We start from the raw sequence: 26,847 nt of genomic DNA on the forward strand, positions 1-26,847 counted from the left end.
ACACTTATATACATTATACGCGGGACACTTATATACATTATACGCGGGACACTTATATACATTATACGCGGGACACTTCTATACATTATACGCGGGACACTTATATACATTATACGCGGGGCACTTATATACATTATACGCGGGACACTTATATACATTATACGCGGGGCACTTATATACATTATACGCGGGGCACTTATATACGGGGCACTTATATACGGGGCACTTATATACGGGGCACTTATATACGGGGCACTTATATACGGGGCACTTATATACGGGGCACTTATATACGGGGCACTTATATACGGGGCACTTATATACGGGGCACTTATATACATCATATGCAGGACACTTCTATACATTATATGCAGGACACTTCTATACATTATATGCAGGACACTTATATACATTATATGCAGGACACTTATATACATTATATGCAGGACACTTATATACATTATATGCAGGACACTTCTTTCAGACGTAATTTGAGTCGTTCTTCATTGAACTCAATGAAGAGCAGCTCAAAATTTACGGATGTCAGAGAAGCCTCGCAAAATGCGAGGAGGAGCATTTACGTCTGAAACGAGGCAGCTGTTTTCTCCTGAAAACAGTCTGTCTTTTCAGACGTAAATGCCACTCATCGTGTGCACATACCCTTAGAAACAGAGAAAAACAGCATCCTGGCACTCGAGCTCTGGAGTGGAAGGGAAGAGTTTTCTTCAGTTCAAGCATTAGGCAGGATTATAGTAGGAGGAGGCTGGCACAGAAATGCCACCGTCCAGTTGTATTGGTGACCTCGGCTTCATTGTACGATGCTGTGCTGAATCTTATCATGAATCTCAATGCTTAGTCCATGGTAGGCGGCATCATCCTGTAGACAGCCAGCTTGCCTGGCACCGGTAATACACAGCTCGGCAGATAAGATGATGGGGCCAAGACTTGGAGTTGACACCAGGCTGAGATGGCAATACTTGTATTAATGATTATATACAGACTCCTCTGTGCAGTAATGAAGGATAAACAGTGATACTTCACCAGCTCATCCCTGGCAGAGGTGCCCGCACCGTACCTGTGCCCTCCTCCCCCCAGGGCAAGGGATGATTTATTGCAGACTTGCAATAACTAATTTGAGCACAAGATTCGCCGTCTCCTCCATTCATTCACTGCCCGCGACAAAGTGCAGAGTTATGTTTTCATTTCATAACAATGAATCACCTGCTAATTACATGAAGACTCGGAGAAGTGAACATAACGAGCGCAAAGTAACAAAGGCAACGACTGCCCGGAGAGAACCACACGTCCCCCTCGCCAACAGAGCGCAGAGTTCATAGTGCAATAATACAATGTGACAGCTGCTTAGTAACTCACCTTCACCAACTCCTGCTGCGGCCAAATCAGGATGGGCTCTACCTGTTGTGGGGTCTGTGTCTGTATACCGTATGTGTTCAAAAACACCTGTAACCTGGAAGCAAGAGAGAGAACGTCACTATAATCATCACCCTGCCCATAGGGGGCAGTATTATAGTAGTTATATTCTTGTATATAGGAGCAGTATTATAGTAGTTATATTCTTGTATATAGGAGCAGTATTATAGCAGTTATATTCTTGTATATAGGGAGCAGTATTATAGTAGTTATATTCTTGTATATAGCGGGCAGTATTATAGTAGTTATATTCTTGTATATAGGGTCAGTATTATAGTAGTTATATTCTTGTATATAGGGGGCAGTATTATTGTAGTTATATTCTTGTATATAGGGGCAGTATTATAGTAGTTATATTCTTGTATATAGGGGACAGTATTATAGCAGTTATATTCCTGTATATAGGGGCAGTATTATAGTAGTTATATTCTTGTATATAGGAGCAGTATTATAGTAGTTATATTCTTGTATATAGGAGCAGTATTATAGTAGTTATATTCTTGTATATAGGGGGCAGTATTATAGTAGTTATATTCTTGTATATAGGAGCAGTATTATAGTAGTTATATTCTTGTATATAGCGGGCAGTATTATAGTATATTCTTGTATATAGGGGCCGTATTATAGTAGTTATATTCTTGTATATAGGAGCAGTATTATAGTAGTTATATTCTTGTATATAGCGGGCAGTATTATAGTAGTTATATTCTTGTATATAGGGGCAGTATTATAGTAGTTATATTCTTGTATATAGGGAGCAGTATTATAGTAGTTATATTCTTGTATATAGGAGGCAGTATTATAGTAGTTATATTGTTGCATATAGGGAGCAGTATTATAGTAGTTATATTCTTGTATATAGGGGGCAGTATTATAGTAGTTATATTCTTGTACATAGGGGGCAGTATTATAGTAGTTATATTCTTGTATATAGGGGGCAGTATTAAAGTAGTTATATTCCTGTATATAGGGGGCAGTATTATAGTAGTTATATTCTTGTATATAGGGGGCAGTATTATAGTAGTTATATTATTGTATATAGGGGCAGTATTATAGTAGTTATATTCTTGTATATAGGGGGCAGTATTATAGTAGTTATATTATTGTATATAGGGGACAGTTACAATTTCCCCTCTCCAGTGACACTGGTCTAGAGCACTTACAGCTGTGACATTTGTATTCTTTTGGGGGCGCTGTAAGAGACCTGCGTGTATTCTGTAGGGGGATGGTATATTTTTGGATGTATACTGCACTTATAACTGGATATATTTAGCGGTGATGTTACAATGTTATAGAAAACCTGTTACTAAAGTAATTTTAAGGTGTGAAACATCATAGATCGGGATCATCGCTGTGACTTCAGTGGGGATTTTTAACGTGTTTCTTAGCAACAGAAGATAAAAATCCTTACAGCCAATTTTCTAAGACAAATTCTTGCTTTATCGAGGTGTGAAATGTACGGATATAGAAATATAACAATTATGGAAGATCCTAAACTGCTATAAAAGACATTCTGATATATTACAAATATGTCGAGCAGATGGATTGTGGGAAGTCTTACCTCTGGCTCTCCGCTATTAGGGCCACGTGTATCACTGTGTCATTGTCCAGGGGCCCCTAAAAGCAATTTGGCAATGGTGTGAGTAGATAAGAAGAGAACGTGAGCAAGTACTGATTTATTAAAAGGAACGTTCCACCTCTAACCAACATTGTTGCTACCTGGAAACCATCAGAAAGTAGGCCAGCTGCTGCTACTATGACATCTATGAATATTCAGGACAGCTCAGGATCATTAATGAAAATACCTGATCACATAACCATCTACATAGTCTGATTATATATCATACCGCCATTGGGCACGGATCCCTTTGATGCCATTAGTTTGCCCAACCCTCTATCTAATGATGCAGAGATTTGCTTCTGCATTAACAGCGTTTGAATGAAGCCTAATCACATATTAGACCCGCAACTCATTTAGAATAGGACAGGACCATCATGCGCTTAAATTACTAAACAGAGGCACATAATAAAAGATAAGGGAGATCTGTAAACAGCAGCTTGTTGATGGTTTCCTTAAAGCAGCCACACACCACACCCCTACCCTGTACAGTAATGAGATACTAGCTTGTTTGTATTGTCACCTAAAATTTACTTCCTGTCTCAGAGCCTCAAGCTGCTGCTCTGCCCTCCACCATGCTTTACACTGCAGCGCATGTAGAGACCATCTCCATCAAGTAAACCTTTAGTGACACAAAGTAGATCATCAGACTAAGGGGAGGAGGATGTGCTTCTAACAATGTATTTTTGCATATAACGATGTCAGCGCTAGTTAAGTTTCACTACAATATGGCGGCCTGCGTTCTCTTTACGTGTAATTTTCCAGTACGTTAAAGATTCAGTCGTAACATTAAAGAGTGATTACTTCTATTAATAATGTATGAGCGGTGCGACTAATGTCTTCATGAGGAGAAAATCTACAGCAACGAAGCTTCTACTGCAAGTGGTAAGATGGCCGGATGGCGAGCAGCGTTCCGGGCGGCGGCAATCACAACGTCCTTAATTAAATAAAGCGGGCGCGCTGGCTCAGACTATTCACTGCTAATGCATTTCTTTACACCGCGCCCAAGAACCATTAATCTCCTGGACAGCGCCGGGGCTCCTGGGGGCCGAGCAGCTGCCACTTGGTGGGGCGGGGGCAGAATTCATCCTTACAGTTCAGTTTCTGCCGCGTGAACAAAAGTGACAAGAAAATGGATTTATGTTTTATTAAAGAATAATAAGTTACTGAATAATAACCGGCAACGAGGAGGGATAACGATGGAATTAGAGCAACCAAAAGTGCCTGAGGGGGCCAATAAAGGGACACAAACCCTCCGGGCTGCCCTCTCTCTATTCACTGTGCAGCTGAACGCAAGCTAGTTTTCCCTGGCATTATCCATTTCAGGATAGGAAGAGGTTAACTATAGGAAAGGTCTAGTTCAACAGTCTATTGTTCCCTGTTATCAGTCACTTCAAGCAGGGGAGAGGCCGACCCCCCCGCCCCCCAGATATATCCACATATTAGAACACATTCTCTTCTGTTCAGTATTTTTTTTTTGTTCTATATAAAACTCGAAAAGCTGGACGACAACCAATATGGCTGCCATTTCAATTACGTCGGGGGTTGTCACCGGATTCTCTTTGTAATCCCTAATAGGAAAGATCTGCTATTCAGAAGTCTAGGAAAGTGGATGACGACCCACGCGGGAGCTGCAGTGGTCGCCATCTTGGTTATCATTCACTTTTCCCTGAAGACGACAACTAAAATGCAAAGACCGAAAATATATATATTTTTATCTGAATCTCTTCTAGTCCGGGGTCCAGGGTCTCTATTATTACATTGTTACTTCTATTCCCGGGGTCCAGCGTCTATTATTACATTATTACTTCTATTCCCGGGGTCCAGGGTCTCTATTATTACATTATTACTTCTATTCCCGGGGTCCAGGGTCTCTATTATTACATTGTTACTTCTATTCCCGGGGTCCAGGGTCTCTATTATTACATTGTTACTTCTATTCCCGGGGTCCAGCGTCTCTATTATTACATTGTTACTTCTATTCCCGGGGTCCAGGGTCTCTATTATTACATTATTACTTCTATTCCCGGGGTCCAGCGTCTATTATTACATTATTACTTCTATTCCCGGGGTCCAGGGTCTCTATTATTACATTGTTACTTCTATTCCCGGGGTCCAGCGTCTATTATTACATTATTACTTCTATTCCCGGGGTCCAGGGTCTCTATTATTACATTGTTACTTCTATTCCCGGGGTCCAGCGTCTATTATTACATTATTACTTCTATTCCCGGGGTCCAGGGTCTCTATTATTACATTGTTACTTCTATTCCCGGGGTCCAGGGTCTCTATTATTACATTGTTACTTCTATTCCCGGGGTCCAGCGTCTCTATTATTACATTGTTACTTCTATTCCCGGGGTCCAGCGTCTCTATTATTACATTGTTACTTCTATTCCCGGGGTCCAGCGTCTATTATTACATTATTACTTCTATTCCCGGGGTCCAGCGTCTCTATTATTACATTGTTACTTCTATTCCCGGGGTCCAGCGTCTCTATTATTACATTGTTACTTCTATTCCCGGGGTCCAGCGTCTCTATTATTACATTGTTACTTCTATTCCCGGGGTCCAGCGTCTCTATTATTACATTGTTACTTCTATTCCCGGGGTCCAGCGTCTCTATTATTACATTGTTACTTCTATTCCCGGGGTCCAGCGTCTCTATTATTACATTGTTACTTCTATTCCCGGGGTCCAGCGTCTCTATTATTACATTGTTACTTCTATTCCCGGGGTCCAGGGTCTCTATTATTACATTGTTTCTTCTATTCCCGGGGTCCAGCGTCTCTATTATTACATTGTTACTTCTATTCCCGGGGTCCAGGGTCTCTATTATTACATTGTTTCTTCTATTCCCGGGGTCCAGCGTCTCTATTATTACATTGTTACTTCTATTCCCGGGGTCCAGCGTCTATTATTACATTGTTACTTCTATTCCCGGGGTCCAGGGTCTCTATTATTACATTGTTACTTCTATTCCCGGGGTCCAGGGTCTCTATTATTACATTGTTACTTCTATTCCCGGGGTCCAGCGTCTCTATTATTACATTGTTACTTCTATTCCCGGGGTCCAGCGTCTCTATTATTACATTGTTACTTCTATTCCCGGGGTCCAGCGTCTCTATTATTACATTGTTACTTCTATTCCCGGGGTCCAGCGTCTATTATTACATTGTTACTTCTATTCCCGGGGTCCAGCGTCTATTATTACATTGTTACTTCTATTCCCGGGGTCCAGGGTCTCTATTATTACATCGTTACTTCTATTCCCGGGGTCCAGCGTCTATTATTACATTGTTACTTCTATTCCCGGGGTCCAGCGTCTCTATTATTACATCGTTACTTCTATTCCCGGGGTCCAGGGTCTCTATTATTACATTGTTACTTCTATTCCCGGGGTCCAGGGTCTCTATTATTACATTGTTACTTCTATTCCCGGGGTCCAGGGTCTCTATTATTACATTGTTACTTCTATTCCCGGGGTCCAGCGTCTCTATTATTACATTGTTTCTTCTATTCCCGGGGTCCAGCGTCTCTATTATTACATTGTTACTTCTATTCCCGGGGTCCAGGGTCTCTATTATTACATTGTTACTTCTATTCCCGGGGTCCAGCGTCTCTATTATTACATTGTTACTTCTATTCCCGGGGTCCAGCGTCTCTATTATTACATCGTTACTTCTATTCCCGGGGTCCAGGGTCTCTATTATTACATTGTTACTTCTATTCCCGGGGTCTAGCGTCTCTATTATTACATTATTACTTCTATTCCCGGGGTCCAGCGTCTATTATTACATTGTTACTTCTATTCCCGGGGTCCAGGGTCTCTATTATTACATTGTTACTTCTATTCCCGGGGTCCAGGGTCTCTATTATTACATTGTTACTTCTATTCCCGGGGTCCAGCGTCTCTATTATTACATTGTTACTTCTATTCCCGGGGTCCAGCGTCTCTATTATTACATCGTTACTTCTATTCCCGGGGTCCAGGGTCTCTATTATTACATTGTTACTTCTATTCCCGGGGTCTAGCGTCTCTATTATTACATTATTACTTCTATTCCCGGGGTCCAGCGTCTATTATTACATTGTTACTTCTATTCCCGGGGTCCAGGGTCTCTATTATTACATTGTTACTTCTATTCCCGGGGTCCAGCGTCTCTATTATTACATTGTTACTTCTATTCCCGGGGTCCAGCGTCTATTATTACATTATTACTTCTATTCCCGGGGTCCAGGGTCTCTATTATTACATCGTTACTTCTATTCCCGGGGTCCAGGGTCTCTATTATTACATTGTTACTTCTATTCCCGGGGTCCAGGGTCTCTATTATTACATTGTTACTTCTATTCCCGGGGTCCAGCGTCTCTATTATTACTTCTATTCCCGGGGTCCAGGGTCTCTATTATTACATCGTTACTTCTATTCCCGGGGTCCAGGGTCTCTATTATTACATTGTTACTTCTATTCCCGGGGTCCAGCGTCTCTATTATTACATTATTACTTCTATTCCCGGGGTCCAGCGTCTATTATTACATTGTTACTTCTATTCCCGGGGTCCAGGGTCTCTATTATTACATTGTTACTTCTATTCCCGGGGTCCAGCGTCTATTATTACATTGTTACTTCTATTCCCGGGATCCAGCGTCTCTATTATTACATTATTACTTCTATTCCCGGGGTCCAGCGTCTCTATTATTACATTGTTACTTCTATTCCCGGGGTCCAGCGTCTCTATTATTACATTGTTACTTCTATTCCCGGGGTCCAGGGTCTCTATTATTACATTGTTACTTCTATTCCCGGGGTCCAGGGTCTCTATTATTACATTGTTACTTCTATTCCCGGGGTCCAGCGTCTCTATTATTACATTATTACTTCTATTCCCGGGGTCCAGCGTCTCTATTATTACATTGTTACTTCTATTCCCGGGGTCCAGGGTCTCTATTATTACATTGTTACTTCTATTCCCGGGGTCCAGCGTCTCTATTATTACATTATTACTTCTATTCCCGGGGTCCAGCGTCTCTATTATTACATTGTTACTTCTATTCCCGGGGTCCAGGGTCTCTATTATTACATTGTTACTTCTATTCCCGGGGTCCAGGGTCTCTATTATTACATTGTTACTTCTATTCCCGGGGTCCAGGGTCTCTATTATTACATCGTTACTTCTATTCCCGGGGTCCAGCGTCTATTATTACATTGTTACTTCTATTCCCGGGGTCCAGCGTCTCTATTATTACATCGTTACTTCTATTCCCGGGGTCCAGGGTCTCTATTATTACATTGTTACTTCTATTCCCGGGGTCCAGGGTCTCTATTATTACATTGTTACTTCTATTCCCGGGGTCCAGGGTCTCTATTATTACATTGTTACTTCTATTCCCGGGGTCCAGCGTCTCTATTATTACATTGTTACTTCTATTCCCGGGGTCCAGCGTCTATTATTACATTGTTACTTCTATTCCCGGGGTCCAGCGTCTCTATTATTACATTGTTACTTCTATTCCCGGGGTCCAGGGTCTCTATTATTACATTGTTACTTCTATTCCCGGGGTCCAGCGTCTCTATTATTACTTCTATTCCCGGGGTCCAGGGTCTCTATTATTACATTGTTACTTCTATTCCCGGGATCCAGCGTCTCTATTATTACATTGTTACTTCTATTCCCGGGGTCCAGCGTCTCTATTATTACATTGTTACTTCTATTCCCGGGGTCCAGGGTCTCTATTATTACATTGTTACTTCTATTCCCGGGGTCCAGGGTCTCTATTATTACATTGTTACTTCTATTCCCGGGGTCCAGCGTCTCTATTATTACATTGTTACTTCTATTCCCGGGGTCCAGCGTCTCTATTATTACATTGTTACTTCTATTCCCGGGGTCCAGCGTCTCTATTATTACATTGTTACTTCTATTCCCGGGGTCCAGCGTCTCTATTATTACATTGTTACTTCTATTCCCGGGGTCCAGCGTCTCTATTATTACATTATTACTTCTATTCCCGGGGTCCAGGGTCTCTATTATTACATTGTTACTTCTATTCCCGGGGTCCAGCGTCTCTATTATTACATTGTTACTTCTATTCCCGGGGTCCAGCGTCTATTATTACATTGTTACTTCTATTCCCGGGGTCCAGCGTCTCTATTATTACATTGTTACTTCTATTCCCGGGGTCCAGGGTCTCTATTATTACATTGTTACTTCTATTCCCGGGGTCCAGCGTCTCTATTATTACTTCTATTCCCGGGGTCCAGCGTCTCTATTATTACATTGTTACTTCTATTCCCGGGGTCCAGCGTCTCTATTATTACATTGTTACTTCTATTCCCGGGGTCCAGCGTCTCTATTATTACATTGTTACTTCTATTCCCGGGGTCCAGCGTCTCTATTATTACATTATTACTTCTATTCCCGGGGTCCAGCGTCTCTATTATTATATCGTTACTTCTATTCCCGGGGTCCAGCGTCTCTATTATTACATCATTACTTCTATTCCCGGGGTCCAGCGTCTCTATTATTACATTGTTACTTCTATTCCCGGGGTCCAGCGTCTCTATTATTACATTGTTACTTCTATTCCCGGGGTCCAGCGTCTCTATTATTACATTGTTACTTCTATTCCCGGGGTCCAGCGTCTCTATTATTACATTGTTACTTCTATTCCCGGGGTCCAGCGTCTCTATTATTACATTGTTACTTCTATTCCCGGGGTCCAGCGTCTCTATTATTACATCGTTACTTCTATTCCCGGGGTCCAGGGTCTCTATTATTACATTGTTACTTCTATTCCCGGGGTCCAGCGTCTCTATTATTACATTATTACTTCTATTCCCGGGGTCCAGCGTCTCTATTATTACATTGTTACTTCTATTCCCGGGGTCCAGGGTCTCTATTATTACATTGTTTCTTCTATTCCCGGGGTCCAGCGTCTCTATTATTACATTGTTACTTCTATTCCCGGGGTCCAGCGTCTCTATTATTACATTGTTACTTCTATTCCCGGGGTCCAGGGTCTCTATTATTACATTGTTACTTCTATTCCCGGGGTCCAGCGTCTCTATTATTACATCGTTACTTCTATTCCCGGGGTCCAGGGTCTCTATTATTACATTGTTACTTCTATTCCCGGGGTCCAGGGTCTCTATTATTACATTGTTACTTCTATTCCCGGGGTCCAGGGTCTCTATTATTACATTGTTACTTCTATTCCCGGGGTCCAGCGTCTCTATTATTACATTGTTACTTCTATTCCCGGGGTCCAGCGTCTCTATTATTACATTATTACTTCTATTCCCGGGGTCCAGCGTCTATTATTACATTGTTACTTCTATTCCCGGGGTCCAGGGTCTCTATTATTACATTGTTACTTCTATTCCCGGGGTCCAGCGTCTATTATTACATTGTTACTTCTATTCCCGGGGTCCAGGGTCTCTATTATTACATTATTACTTCTATTCCCGGGGTCCAGCGTCTCTATTATTACATTGTTACTTCTATTCCCGGGGTCCAGCGTCTCTATTATTACATTGTTACTTCTATTCCCGGGGTCCAGCGTCTCTATTATTACATTGTTACTTCTATTCCCGGGGTCCAGCGTCTCTATTATTACATTGTTACTTCTATTCCCGGGGTCCAGCGTCTCTATTATTACATTGTTACTTCTATTCCCGGGGTCCAGCGTCTCTATTATTACATTGTTACTTCTATTCCCGGGGTCCAGCGTCTCTATTATTACATTGTTACTTCTATTCCCGGGGTCCAGCGTCTCTATTATTACATTGTTTCTTCTACTCCCGGGGTCCAGCGTCTCTATTATTACATTGTTACTTCTATTCCCGGGGTCCAGGGTCTCTATTATTACATTGTTACTTCTATTCCCGGGGTCCAGCGTCTCTATTATTACATTGTTACTTCTATTCCCGGGGTCCAGCGTCTCTATTATTACATTGTTACTTCTATTCCCGGGGTCCAGCGTCTCTATTATTACATTGTTTCTTCTACTCCCGGGGTCCAGCGTCTCTATTATTACATTGTTACTTCTATTCCCGGGGTCCAGCGTCTCTATTATTACATTGTTACTTCTATTCCCGGGGTCCAGCGTCTCTATTATTACATTGTTACTTCTATTCCCGGGGTCCAGCGTCTCTATTATTACATTGTTACTTCTATTCCCGGGGTCCAGGGTCTCTATTATTACATTGTTACTTCTATTCCCGGGGTCCAGCGTCTCTATTATTACATTGTTACTTCTATTCCCGGGGTCCAGCGTCTCTATTATTACATTGTTACTTCTATTCCCGGGGTCCAGCGTCTCTATTATTACTTCTGTTCCTGGGGTCCAGCGCCCTGATCTCCGGGGTCCAGCGCCCTGACCTCCAGGGTCCAGCGCCCTGATCTCCGGGCAGGATGATCTGACACTTCGTCAGGAGTTCACAGTCTCGGAAAATTATACAGAAATGAATTTGCAGCTGTCACTTGAGCCGCTGTATTTGATGTTCATGGGCGGCTGCACCTGATGAAGTGTTTTATCAGACGCGGCGCTATTCTTTCCAGGTCTATTTATTCTGGGAGACTTTGTGGCTGGTGGATTATGGCGGCAGTTCAGCTTCTCTGCCAGATAAACCTCCAAATCAGACGAAAAATTCATCTGGAGGAAAAACTTATGTTACAATTTTTATTTTTTAAATGATGTAATGACTTATAAGTGGACACGTAATAATGTATATGCTATAAAATGCTGGCACAAATGTTTAGGCCCATCCCCTTTATTGAGGCTCCTCTTCTCAGATTATGTATAACAGTTTCCTAACATTCATTTTCTCATTGATTCAGTTCTCTGTAGTTTATAATCTTCTGTCCTTGCTGTAATAGAAATCAGTTTTCCATGCACTGACTTCCTGCTGAGCATGTGCCTATACACAGCGGAAAATCTGAAAAAGATGAGTTGCAGTATAAAGCATGGAGGAGAAGCAGAACTCTAAGCCTCTGATGAGACCAACTGACCTTGGACCAGCGGACAATGCAGCTTGGCTGGAGTCACTGATCATAGTTGTACCCTAATGGATCAGAGCTGCAGTGTAAACCATGAGGGAAGGACAGAGCAGCAGCCCGAGCCTCTGATGAGACATGAAGTGAAGGTCGTGTCTGTTTTATAAAAGGTCATGTTGAGATTTTTGGCCAATCACCTTGTGTGAGGTTTCTGGTTATTGATTTCAATTACCCCCGACATGAGCGCCGGACGACTGCTACAGTCCAGGGGCTCCTTAGCTGTAACCTCTGAATGACGCCGCGCAATAAATGTGACCTCAGAGTCTACGCCACGTGCCCCAGGAAGGAGATGCTGAAGGCACAGACGCTCGGCTCTGCTATCTCTACTATTAACGGCAGATTCAATTATCTCGTGATAAAGTACAAGACGCCGTCACTTATTCCGAGGCTCCGCCAAGAAAAACATTTGCCCTTACATTACTTACAAAAAAACTTGTGTAACAAAAATACAACATAAACCAACAACACACAAAAACACAAACACAAACACAATATACAACAACATAAAAAACAGGAAAATTGTGTGATCAGTCACGTTTTTATGGTCACACCTGAAGGTTATTGTTTTTCTCTACTTGTGAATTATCATTTCAGAAATCCCATTTACACTATGAGGGTCAGAACCGCGCTCTTCTTATGACACGAGCCCCCCAAACCCCCTGTACTGGGCTGTGACCATGTATGATGGATGGAGCTTAAAAGGAATTAAAAAAATAGAAAAACATGGCTGATTTCTTCCAAACACAGCGCCACACCTGCCCACAGGTGATGTATGGTATTGCAGCTCAGCTCCATTCACTTTAATAGAGCTGACTTGCAATACCAGACACAACCTGTGGATAGGTTTGGCGCTAAATCTAGAAGAAAGCAGCCATGTTTTTCTAATCCAGACGACCCCTTTAAGGCCTTGTTCACACGGCGCAAAAAAAGACGACGACGTGTAAACGAGTAAATAACGCTAAGTGCGTTTTAAAGTACAGGCGTTTTTTGCCAGGAATTGACCTGATGCTTCCTTTTTTTACAAGACCCGTTTCTTAAACACGCACGCGTAAAAAAAACGCATCGTATGAACTACAATGCGTTTTCTCATTGAGATCAATGGGAAGTTTAAAGAATACGTTTTTGTCACATTTTTTGCTGCTGTTTCGGCGCTTTTTTTGTGCACGTAATTAGGACTCCCAATGACTATGGGAAATAGGCGCGTTTTACGCACCAGGAATTGACCTGATGCTTCCTTTTTTACATGACGCGTTTTTTAAACATGCGCACGTGAAAAAATCCTATGTACTACAATGCGTTTTCCCATTGAAGTCAATGGGAAGCTTAAAGAATGCGTCTGACGCATTTTTCGTGGCGTAAAACGCGTCAAATACAAACTGTGTGAACAAGGCCTAGTGGTCTATAAGAAATTACCAGAAACTAAGGGTCATTCACAGGAGCCTCAAACTCCTTTGTGTGCCGCGCATGGAAATCACGTACAGCACACGGGCCTATTGATTTCATTGGCGCCGTTCACACATGCGTGAAAACCACGGACAGCACACGGATGCATGTGATGTGCGTGATTTGTGCATCAATTCCATTAAAAAAATTAAAATGTGGCTTTCGAGTGCGTGAAAAACACGCTGATGCAATAACGCAACGCACACGGACCAGAATTACGTGCGCATTTTACGTGTGTGTAAATCTGTCCTGCTAGTGTGAATGTCGCCTGACACGTAGATGAAGAATACGACACGTAAGGACGAGCACCTGGTTGGAGTATCTCATGCTGATGTTCCTCTGGGCGCTTCGATGAACATAACGGTGCAAGGGATCGATGTCCTTCGGGCTTATTAATTCCTCCACTAAAAAGGAAAATAAATAAAAATGAATCATCACATAGATTATGTTCCATTATATAGAATAACCCTCTAAAATCACAAAAATCCCCAGTAAAATAGTTTAACCATTTCTATCTTGCGCATTCAATAGTTACAGTCCTATTCACGGCTTCATTGTTGTGTCAGTCCTCACTGCAGATCTGGCATTCTATTCATGTACCAGTACACTCAGGACGAGCAGATAAGCATTCACATAGATAAAGGATGACAAGGGCTGCCACCTTTTCCCAAAAAGATACCGGCCTGGTGCCAAACCTAATGGCAAACCAGAACCTGACGAACCAGAAGAGGACATGTAGTCATCAGAATCTGTCAGTAGTGCAGCCTCAGGCCTTGCTCAGCCGAGAAGAGATCACATGGTTCTGTAAGTGAAAATGTCACGATGCGGCAGCTCCACATGTTGATCAGAGCGGCAGCCGAACCTTGTATGACGATGCCCAAAATATTGCAGTTTATCAAATTATGAAGACCGGCGCTGGATTCCTCCTCTGTGGCGCGGGGCCTGCCGCCATATTTCACGTTCCGCCGGAGAGAAGGGTAATTTAAGGCTCAGACATAAATCTTGGCAGTTTTACGGAGAAGCAGCGATGACACTCACGTTCTGTACTCAACTATGAACGGTTTGCTAAACAACTCCCCCGGTGAAGAGACCTGAGATGTGAGCGCGCCGAGAGACGTTTGGACTGACAGGATGACTGAGCAAAACGCGTTACTGAGCGCGCCGGCCGGGATCAGTCCTGCTGCTAAACAAGCGATGGCACTTAGGACGGGCGCGGTGGAGCTGGGCAACATGTCAACGGTAAAAATCACACTCCAGATCCCAGTGATTCATCAGCCACGTCTCAGATGAACACAACTGTCTGCAAGGGACAAGACGCACTCCTCTAATACCATAGACAGTCATCGGTGACAAACCTCTAATATCCGCCATGACGGTTCAAATGTCATATGCATTCCGAAGCTCCATTACTCCTCTGTTTGTGTGTCAGTCTTCACTGTAATTCTGGTATTCTATTCATGAACCAGGAGGTCAACTCCAATAACACGTCTGTTTTAGTAAATACTTTTGCCCAATTCTGGGGCAACGTTTTTTAGAACTCTGTATTGTGCTTTAACCTCTTTTGTCCCTCTGTTATTCCTCCTGGAAATGTATGGATAAATTGACAACTCGGTGTTACCATTTCCCTTGCCCATAGGATGTGCCCCTAAAGTCTGACACTGTCAGCACTGATTGGGCAGGATCAGGGTGCGTAGGGACATGTCCCTTTGATAAGGGGAACTGTAACGCCTAGTTAATTATACATTTCCAGGAGGAATATCAGAGGAATGGCAAAATGAAGAGTTAAGAAATAAGAAAAGATGATGCAGCATTGTTATTTTATGGGGACTATTGGAGTATTTAGTCAAACAGATACGTCAGGAGAGCGCACCGCTAATCTTTAATGTCATGTGGCACCTGTCAGTTTCCCTTAAAGGGGTTGTCAAGGATTAAAACATTTTTTTTTAAAAATGCACCACGCCTGCCCGTGGGCTGCGTTTGGTATTTACTTTAATGGAGCTGAGCTGCAATACCAGACATAACCCACAGATGGGTGTGGCGCTGTTTCTGGAAGAAAGCAGCCATGTTTTTTTAAAATCCTGGACAAACACCTTTAAAGCCGGATTACAGGAATTTTACTAAACTAGGAAATCGTTTATTAAGAAATTACCTAAAAAAAAAAGTCAATGCAGCTCCAGACCGGAGTATATCTTTAAATATTAAAGGGAAAGGAAATATATGGAACAATTTTACCCAAAGGCAAAAATGAAAAATACAGAATACAAATACTTAGGGGGATGGAGCAAATCAGCGTGACATATAAAATACATGATCCCCGGCTGTAATGTAGTCATGTGACGATACCACTTTAAGAATGAGCAGCTATTTTGAGGGTAAATATTCGGTGCCTCAGTGACTGGATCTGCCGCTTACCCAGGAGCTTGGAGATGATGTACAGCGCTTGTCCCCAGAGGAAGAGTTTACCATCCCGTCCGCAGTTACTGGGAAACCTCTTCTGACTGTTGGGGTTCAGCTTCTCGGCTTCAACGAAATCAGCGGGGACGTGATAATACTCAGGAACGATGGGGCACCCTGCGGAGAAACACCCGGTTATGGACAGGGGCATCAACATAAAGCATCAGCAGCCACAGAAACCTCTGCGTGTTCCCTCCATGTAATGTGATGTCACCTTGTACAATGGTGAAACTACAACTCCCAGCATGCTCTGATGTCACCTTGTATAGCAGTGGTCTCCAACCTGTGGTGAAACTACAACTCCCAGCATTCCCTGACCGCCTTCGGGTGATGTCACCTTGTATAGCAGGTTGGTGATCGCTGTTTGATAGGATCTCTGTGTGTAGGGTGACATCATTGGGTTATTATCGGTCTCAGATGGTGGTGCTGGCGGGTCTCGAGGGGTCCCCCGGACAGAAGAGCTCAGCTCCGACCACTGCTGCGCACCTCTTTTCACCTGCCTCTATGGTTTTACTGTGGTCTGCATGCCAATGAGAATTTTTAGGATTTGCAATCAAAATTCAATACAGGCAGCGCGCTAGGACTACTAACCCCATCGGATGCCAGCGCTATGTATTATCTGAGTGACAAACCGCTCGTTCCATCAATGTTCAACATCATTATCTGCCGTGGACGAGGCCGAGTGTAAAATATTATGTGTCTGGAGGAGGGTTATAAGCAGCATTATAAATCAATCATTCTGATAGACGCGGGGTTAACACGCAGCATCATATATAATCCTCTCAGATCCAGTAATGGTTAATATAAAAGCAATAGCGTTCTGGGTGTCAGAGAGGGGGGAGGTGAATACATACGATTATTAATCTGCTAGACGAAGAGTTAATGTAGTGGATTATTTTATGCTCATCGATACAGGACATGTTTTTCTGGCAACACATTGCCTTTAATGTACAGTCTTCTGATAGATGAAGAGTTAATCCCCCGGTATAGAAAGGGTTAACACACAATAGAATAGAATATCCCTCTCCCGGTACAGAAAGGGTTAATACCCAGCAGAATATATCATCACTCTCCTGGTATAGCAAGGGTTAATACACAGCAGTATACATCACTCTCTCCGGTGCAGGAAGGGTTAATACACAGCAGTATACATCACTCTCCCCAGTACAGGAAGGGTTAATACACAGCAGTATACATCACTCTCCCCCGGTGCAGGAAGGGTTAATACACAGCAGTATATATTACACAGCAGGGGTTAATACACAGCAGTATATATCACTCTCCCCGATGCAGGAAGGGTTAATACACAGCAGTATACATCACTCTCCCCGGTGCAGGAAGGGTTAATACACTGCAGTATACATCACTCTCCCCGGTGCAGGAAGGATTAATACACTGCAGTATACATCACTCTCCCCGGTGCAGGAGGGGTTAATACACTGCAGTATACATCACTCTCCCCGGTGCAGGAGGGGTTAATACACAGCAGTATACATCACTCTCCCCGGTGCAGGAAGGGTTAATACACAGCAGTATACATCACTCTACCCAGTGCAGGAAGGGTTAATACACAGCAGTATACATCACTCTCCCCGGTGCAGGAAGGGTTAATACACAGCAGTATACATCACTCTCCCCGGTGCAGGAAGGGTTAATACACAGCAGTATACATCACTCTCTCCGGCAGGCACGCGACACGTCCGGACAGCACCCGCCATACAACACACAGACCGGGCCCGAGAGCTTACAATCCGGAGGTGAGCAGCATCGTGATTTCAGCTCAGAAGAACATTTATCTGTTCAACCATTTCTAACTACATCTCTTTCTGGAAAAGCTGGGTGACAACCAATATGGCCGCCGTCACAACTCCTATAGGGGTGGCCACGCAACTTTTCTAGAGTCCTGAAAAGCAGATTGTTCTACTTCGGTTTTATTCCTGCACAACAAGGCAGATCTGCCATTCAGGGGTCTGGGAAAGCTGGGTGATTGTCCCTGATTGGGCTGTAATATCCACTACACAGAACTTGTAATTACTTGATTAAGGGGACGGCTCAAAGAGTGTTTGTTTTTTAGAAGAAATCAGATTTAAAGGGGAAGTGACAAAAACGAAAATCTTTTTTATATTGCAGGAAGGGGGTGAAGACTTAAAGGGCCACTCACAGGTTATCTGTTATTATAGTCTGCAAAGGGGGCACTTATATTTTCACTTCCCCCATATTGCCATATATATGACAGGCAGCGCCCATGTAACACACGGATCCGGTCGGATCGCTCAGAGAGCGTACAATCAGGCAGTGAATGGCGGGAGACGCGACCTGTACCATGGCACCCGGCGCAGTGCTGCCCCACATCCTGGAAGTGTCTGTTATGCTAAGCGGGCACAGAGTACAGTCAGCGATGCCCATATGTATAGTCCTGTGACTGGCACAGTGCCAGATAACTGCTCGTCTCCCGGGCGCTGTACACGCTCATAATGGAGAGGTCGAGTGTTCTCGGAGAGGTGCCAGGGAGCGCCAATCCTATTAATGCCATTCACAGCTGTGGGTGAAAGGTGCCCTGGCTCTTCAGAGGCCCGCAACTCGCCTGGGTAATTCTCCATTTATAACCGCTGCTTTCTGTGCCGCGCCGCCATTTATTTAAATGATGTAATCTTCACAGCACGGGAAAAATCCACGTATCCAGCGCAAGAGGGCGAAGCTGCGTACGAGACCGGTGCCATCGTGACACAGGATGCGCCAATTATATAGTCAGCGATAATTTACAATATTCTGTCTTTAAAATTTCCATAAAATGTGGAGTAACCGGGTGAATACGTTGCTTTACTTTCCATGTTTTCTTCTCTATTCACCTCTAAAGCGACATTCAGAATTCTGCTGGCTTCCGCTTACCAGAGAGCAGTGCATTGTGGGAGCTCAGATGACATGTCTGAGGTCGGTAGCGCTCAAGTGCTGTCTGATTCCAAGGGCGACCAGCAGAATTTTGAAAGCAGCTTTGGATGTGAATGGAGATAAAGACAAAGTATCTCAGCATCAGAATGAAACAGTAAAGCAAAGTCACTTAACTTCTATGTCGATGTATAGGGGTTGTTTAGAATTAGAAAAACATGGCTGCTTTCTTCCAAAAACAGCGCCACTCCAGTTCTCAGGTTGTGTGTAGTATTGCAGCTCAGCCCCATTCACACCAATTTCCCCTTATTTTATCTTATCTGACAATACAGAGACGGCAGTGGATGACATCAGAGAAGGCCAATGGGCAGGGAGCCCCACTTCTTCCCCACGTAAGGGGGTTATGGAGCTCTGTAGATGTCCTGCACCCCCTTCGGCACTACCTGGAGATTTCCACCCCCCCATAAATGTAATATGGTTGGAGCTCCACCAGTGTCAGGCCCATATGACAGATATTTCGATTGTATCACAGCCTGTACCTGAGGTTTCCTCATCATGGACACAAATACTTAAAAAGGGGCCACAGTGGTTTTGATACAAATCCCATTGTAACGCATATCAAGAAATCAGCGAGACGTGACCTTCCAGAGTCAGACCTCCAAAATGAGAAAATAAAAAATAAGTGACACCTACCATCAAAGGCGAGAAAAAGCAGCGGGTCCAAAAGAGCTTCAAACTCCTTTACTTGTTCTGTGTTTCCTCTGAAGACCCCTGAAAGAAGAAGGAGGAGGAAACGTTACTCATCTAAGTGAGAAAACATGTCTACCTGGGACAACACTGCCAGAGAGGTTGAAACATAAAGGAGAAGAAGTTAGCTACTTCCTTCTTCACTGATGTCGCCATTGAACTACACATCCCAGAATTATTTTCCAACATGATACAGGGTGGAGCCTCTGGGTGACCTGGTGACAGAGAAAGCAGCCCCATGGGAGATAATATGGCTGACCAGATCTATAGGATAGCTACTTCCTGTCCCAGGAACGGAAGACAGAAGTCTGGAGCATAAAGAGCTGAGATACAAGAGACTGCACACAGTGACCTAGAAGAAAACCAGCTATGGCTGCAAAATCCTCCCACCCAAAACCAGAAATGGATCAGACCGGGAGCAGAGACGTAAAGGAAAGCTTGCAGCACATTGCAACATGATGCACGGTAGCGGCACAGGTGCAGGGCTCGTTACAGTGTATCGGAGCTCTCTCTTGTAACGAGCAGGGCACACGTGATTAGGACAGGTTTTTAGTCTCTGGATGAAAACAAATATGGGGAAGATCTGTTTTGACTAGAAGGCAGTACGAGCGACGTGCCAGTCTCTGCCCCAGGGCAGCGTGCGCTAGACACAACAGGGTGAACGCATGTGTTGGAAAAAACGCTGCAGGGTCTTCACAAAACGGCGCTTCATCCAGACTCTGTATTTACAAATATAGGTTTATATACATGAATACATCTGCCCAATGGTCCTATTCATTAAAAGCAAGCAGAGATCTTGGAAATGTGAAGAGGTATAACACAAAGCGTGATAGAAAACTGCAGATCTGTCAGCGGGATATTGCTGGACAAGAAGTGTGATGAGCGCAGGAATTCCCCCCCCCCCTCCCGCCGCCATGTTTGCTGCTCCCACTTGTGGATCCTTTAAATATAATAAAGAGACGTATAGAGAACACACGTGGGATACAATCTGTGAGGGGTGCGGAGACTACAGGACGTCATCGACCAAACCTGGCGACAGTAACCAATAACCATCAGATGGGTCACAAATCCGGCTTAAAGGGGTATTCTAGCTTAGTCATGGTATAAAGAAAAGTTATACCATTTTTAATAAACTTTGGGCATCCATTCCTATCATTTTTCAAGATCTCTGTTTGAAGTCATTGAATGGGAACCTTCATTGTTTACTTCCAGAGGCTAAAAATCTATCCAGGTCTCACACAGGAGCATGACTCGTTACAGTACAGTTATCAGAGCGCTGTTTTGTAATGACCGGATCCCCTCTGTGTCTCCCTCACATGACCAGGACAGGTTTTTCAGACTCTCGGAGTAAACAATAAAGTAGTTCCTATTCACTAACAGCCAGCAGAGATCTTGCAAATCATGATTAATTGCAGAACGTTTCCTTATATAAATAATGAGCTGTACTATGTAAAGGCGGAATACCCCTGTAACATACACACAGCCCCAGCTCTGCTATTCCATAGCGGTCTATTTCCATGTATTTAATGAGACATCCGGTGGAGGTGCACGGCGCTGGATGTGGGTGTTCTGCCTTTGTTTGGGGGGGGGGGGGTGTTGACACATTCACTTCGGCGTCGAGCTTTGCCGGTAACAGATGGAGCGGGATATTATCGTCTTCTAATCAATCATTCTCTGGTGTAACTAAATAAGGACCTGCAAACGAGCTCATTACCATCATCAAATTAAAATTCATATGTGCAGAATAACGTGTTTAACCAGCGCGCTCCCCGCAGGGACGGCCGAGTTATCGCTGGGTAATCGCCCCCTGAGATGTCTGGGTCGTGGAGCGCAGCCACTCTGAACCTTTCACGCCGACGCCGTATTACTGCTCATTATCAGCCGACCTTACAGGGGATGTGTAGAAAACCCATTTTCATAAACCCTATTAGGGAATTCAGAGTTAATAAAGAGGACCCCCCATTGAAGACCCCCATTTATTAGCGTAGAGACGACTAGAGGTAACATCTTTCGCTCCGGAGGACTCGGCATGTCCATTCATTGCAAGGACAGCCCATTGATTTGTAGGAAAACTGTGTAATGCTTCATTCTTCCTGTGGGAGTGCTACAGCGGAATTGAGTACTTGCTGCCAGGTTTCCATACAGATCACAGCTGATCGGTGGAGGTCCCAGCAGCGGTCTACCTTGTGATCAGCTTTTTTTTTGCTAGACCTTTCTAACAAAAAGGGATTGCCCAAATGAGGGGAACCCCTCTAAAGATGTTTGTATCTCAACTTAGCACAGGCCCTAAGAACGATCAGTGATTTTATAATATGCGCCATCTCCCGATTCTGCCCTAGCGGTAGAGATGTAGGAACGCATATTTTGAAGAAGACCCCACCACTGCCCCACAGTCCTGGTGTATGGTGCAGGAAAGCAGAATCGGGATAGGGGGTAGATTATAGTCGTACCCCACCCAGATTGTGGCGCTTTTGACATTGTTTCGGTCCCAGCTATGGACACAGCCAATCACGAGTATCCGGAACGATAACGGTGGCGTCTGTGGTAACAAAGCGATCAGATACAAACATTCCAGATCTTTGAAGTCATTCAGAACGACTTTCCATCATCCTCCTCATCATGGACAGTAAATCAAGATCCCGTAGAACAGACGGTGACACCCTCATGCATAAAGGACCACGCACAAACAATATTTAGGTGGAGTTTTCCGTTTTCCCAGCGCCCTCCATCGATTTTAACTTGATTTGGGAAAAAGAAAAATCCTCCTGTCGACAATGACTCCGCCCACTTCCATCCTCACAGCTAATGAAGAAAAGACCTCATGTCAATATCAACATTGGGGTCACCAAGTAAGTTATAATTGAAGGGGGGTTTGATGATCTGTGAAGGCTCCAGCCAAGGCGGAGCTTCTTGCTTCCAGGTGGAGTTCCCCTTTAAATTTAGTTTTGACTGTTTCTTGTAATCCATAGTAAATAACATACAGGACTATTAATATAAACAGCGACCGGATGGGTCATTTTATTAGGGAGGGAATTCGTTTACCCGTTCCCGTCCTTGCAACTTATGTAAATGCGGCGTTCAGATCGTCATAGGCATTTAATTACGATCCGACCGCCAGGCTGGCGCTAAACCGTTCCTAGTCTCCGTAACATGGAGATAATCCGCGATAAAGGACGAAGCTGTGAAAACTTACCATCGATGATCATGTAGATGAAAAACACAGGAAATTCGCACTCGATCCCGTCAAACAGCTGGAAATAAAGAAGAGTGAGTCAGAATGGGAGCAGAGAATTGCGCGGTGACACGCGTGGCGAATAGATGGAGGAGACAGATGGAGCTCAATGTGCTAATAAATGGGCCATTGTGATTGTAATATTAAGAGATATTATGTATGGGAGACGGCCGCTGCTCCGCCGGGATCGTTTGGTTTCCTGTGTAAACTTGTAGCGAGCTGTGAAATTAAACAGCACAATGATGAACTGCTCCCCGTCACCCGATAAACTTGTCTCTGGATTTTAATTGTAAGCAAAATCCCCAAAAATTCGGAGCTGATAACAGTGGAGACACATGGAAAGCTGAGCAATAACGACCAATACAAGTGAATGAGCTGCAATACCAGACACGGCCTACAAATAAGGGTGGCGCTGTTTTTTTAAATCTTTTTTAAGAAGACATGTCATTGTTCTATGTTCTGCAAATCTACATAAAATGTTGGGTAACTGTAAAACACTTGACTTTTTTGGTCTTGTACGGACTTTCTGTTATATGATGGTTTCTTCTCCATCCACATTCAAAGCTAAATCCAAAACACTGCTGCATTGCCATGATCAAAGAGCAGTGCATTGTGGGAGCTCAGATTCAAGTTATCGCTAAGCCTTTAAGTTATATTTCTGAGATGGACCACCATTTCAAATGGCAACCAGCAGAATTTTGAAAGCAGCTCTGGATGTGAATGGAGAACAGTTCCTGATATAACGTGGCCTGTGATACCTTGATCTCGGCCGGCTTGTAGTAGCGTCGGTTTTCATCTTCCAGAGCCGTTCGATAACCGTCCCTAAGAAAACGCTTGAACCCGTATTTTCCCTTCAGCTTGCGCACGATCTTATCCATGGCCTGATGAAACAAAGCGTCGTCATCCACCGCGAACGCCGGGTAACTAATGCAGGTGAGGAGCGCGGCGTCCGTGTTCTAAGGAGAAGAGGAAGAGGGTGTGTAGGGTCTGAAAGTGGACGGGACCAAAGAAAGAAAGGGGTGATACAGTCTATTGGGCTTTGTATCTAAGCCTATCATGTGTGATACTGTCTGCTGAGCCGCTGTATCTAATCCCATCATGTGTGAAACTGTCTGCTGGGCCCTGTATCTAAGCCTATCATGTGTAATACGGTCTGTTGGGCTCTGTATCTAAGCCTATCATGTGTGATACGGTCTGCTGGGCCCTGTATCTAAGCCTATCATGTGTGATACGGTCAGCTGGGCCCTGTATCTAAGCCTATCATGTGATACTGTCTGCTGGGCCCTGTATCCAAGTCTATGATGTGTGATACTGTCTGCTGAGCTATGTATCTAATCCTATCATGTGTGAAACTGTCGGCTGGGCCCTGTATCTAATCCTATCATTTGTGATACTGTCTGCTGGGCCCTGTATCTAAGCCCATCATGTGTGATACTGTCTGCTGGGCCCTGTATCTAAGCCTATGATGTGTGAAACTGTCGGCTGGGCCCTGTATCTAAGCCTATCATGTGTGATACTGTCTGCTGGGTCCTGTATCTAATCCTATCATGTGTGATACTGTCTGCTGGGCCCTGTCTCTAATCCGGTCATGTGTGATACTGTCTGCTGGGCCCTGTCTCTAATCCGGTCATGTGTGATACTGTCTGCCGGGCCCAATATCTAAGCCTATCATTTGTGATACTGTCTGCTGGGTCCGGTATCTAAGCCTTATATAAACGTTTCAATATACTTTGTGTTTCAACACATTTCCATTGGGAAGATCTCTGCTTGCTGTCAGTGAAAGTAAATATTAATGTCTAAAACCAGAGTGTGAAAACCTGTGCTGCACAGCAAACACTATTCTCAGCTGAGGGTTTGCTACCTTTGTATCCAGCCCAAACAATCATCTCGAAGGTAAAAAAAAATACTACAATGTATCAGTCTGGAGTTCAGGCTTTTTAGCTCACAGAGAGTTGTCAAGACTGAATACATTGTAACAAATCCTCAGATGAGAGAAGTATTAGGATGTCCAAAATTGCGTCAAAATGGCGCGGCTTTCACATAGTCCACGGCAAAAAAGGGCGATGTGCGAACATATCCTTAGAACTGTACTGGGTTTTAGCCGCTAGATGTAAACAATAATGTTCCTATTCACTGACCGCAAGCAGCAATACTGCAAATGGTGAGGAATTAAAACACAAAGTGTATTAGAAAGTTGCGGAACTTTTTACGACACAAGGATTAAGCTTCATTTACTGGAATGTCTCTGTAACCACAAGGACACGTTTACATAATGCAGCGCATGGCGAGTTCTTTCCGGTAATATTGACATTTTTCCAGCCTCTCCGCTGCGACAGCTCCTGCCCTCTTGTCGTATCATTAACCTCCATCTCATCCACTTACATGGGAGCGCGACTCCCTGGGCAGCAAGGAGCACAGCGTCTGTCTGTTCCGGTTATGCGCGTCCAGATCCACGAATATGACGGACCAGGAGCAGCCCTGCGGACGAGAAACACAGCGATCAGCGAGACGCGCGGCTCATTAGTGAACGTCACTCAGGGGTCGCCTCCAGCCATCGCTGGGATCAATACGGCGGATTCCATTCATTTCTGCCGACAAGATAACAGATGTCATCGTTACGAGCGCCGCGCCCGCCAACCAGGGACGTCACACAGGACGGGAACCATTCAATGCGTCTGCTGGAGCCTCTATATAAAGGGGACCAACGCTTTCTATATGACCTATTAGGGTACGCTGACCCACCCCACCCCCTATTTTATTAACCACTCTATAATTCGTGTCCCTCAGGGACCAGGTGCCCGATCTCCTCCGTACCCAATTAGCAAATTGTCCGGGGAAGCCTCTATATTCAGCCCTTTAAGGGCCCGTGCACACGACCGTATTTTTCATCCGTAATTACGGACCCATTCATTTCTATGGGCTACGGACACCTTTCCGTGTTTTTACGGATGGGAGTCGGTGCCGTAGAAATGATAGAACATGTCATTTTTTTGTCCGTAATTACAGCTCGGACTTCCCATAAAAGTCTATTAGCGCTTCCGTAATTACCGATGTGCATCCGTAGCCGCCCGTAATTATGGAAGTGTTGCACTGCGACGCCAGGGGAATACCCCAGATCCCTCCCTGGTTTCTTTGCGGATCCGTAAATACGGATGAACTTCGGATGCACTACAGACCGTATCTACGAAAATGCGGATGATTTATGGATGACTATAAATGACTGCAGATCCGTATTTACGTACAGTATTTACGGATGGATGAAAAAATACGGTCGTGTGCGTGGGGTCTAAATCTAGAGTATCAGCAAAGGGTTAAACAGCAGATTGAAGTGACGAGATTATATAAATCCTATATAGATTACACCATATACATATAATGCCTCGATCCCGCCATCGCTAAATCACATGAACCCCAGATCTGCCACTCAGCAATGTTTAGAGGGGGCCGCTGTGTGACCCTCCACAGATCCGGTGTAATTCTCCGCCCCGGGGGCAAACGCTGCGATATATATATACAGAAAACGCTGAAAAACGGATCACAACAATGTATCTCCAGCCGTACACACAATGCCGGTAATCCAGCAACGCAGACTATAGTCCGGACGCTAGTCACTGGTGCGGCGTTACCGCCATCGTTACCGCCATCATTAGCGCTGTCGTTACCGCCATTATTAGCGTCATCATTACCACCATCGTTACCGTCATTACCGCCATCGTTACTGCCATCATTACCACCATCGTTACCGTCATTACCACCGTCGCTACCGCCATTATTAGCGTCATCATTACCACCATCGTTACCGTCATTACCACCGTCGCTACCGCCATTATTAGCGTCATCATTACCACCATCGTTACCGTCATTACCACCATCGTTACCGTCGTCGTTACCGCCACGTCATTACCGCCATTGTTACCGCCATCATTACTGCCGTCGTTACCGCCATTATTAGCGTCATCATTACCGTCATTATTACC

General features: G+C 44.2%; 1 protein-coding gene across 1 annotated transcript in view; it reads right to left on the minus strand.

Annotated features, from left to right (window-relative positions):
• The window catches only part of PHKB (phosphorylase kinase regulatory subunit beta), a 119,230-nt gene that overhangs the window by 40,683 nt on the left and 51,700 nt on the right, over positions 1-26,847 (minus strand). The window contains exons 7-14 of the mRNA XM_075836804.1: positions 25,253-25,348; positions 23,629-23,826; positions 22,832-22,889; positions 19,585-19,662; positions 15,964-16,122; positions 13,861-13,955; positions 2,993-3,048; positions 1,375-1,468 (exon numbers count right to left, since the gene is read on the minus strand). Coding sequence (XP_075692919.1) covers positions 1,375-1,468; positions 2,993-3,048; positions 13,861-13,955; positions 15,964-16,122; positions 19,585-19,662; positions 22,832-22,889; positions 23,629-23,826; positions 25,253-25,348 — 834 coding nt within the window. The remainder of the gene's footprint in view (positions 1-1,374; positions 1,469-2,992; positions 3,049-13,860; positions 13,956-15,963; positions 16,123-19,584; positions 19,663-22,831; positions 22,890-23,628; positions 23,827-25,252; positions 25,349-26,847) is intronic.

This window comes from Rhinoderma darwinii, chromosome 9, assembly GCF_050947455.1.
Source record: "Rhinoderma darwinii isolate aRhiDar2 chromosome 9, aRhiDar2.hap1, whole genome shotgun sequence".
Lineage (NCBI taxonomy): Eukaryota > Metazoa > Chordata > Amphibia > Anura > Rhinodermatidae > Rhinoderma > Rhinoderma darwinii.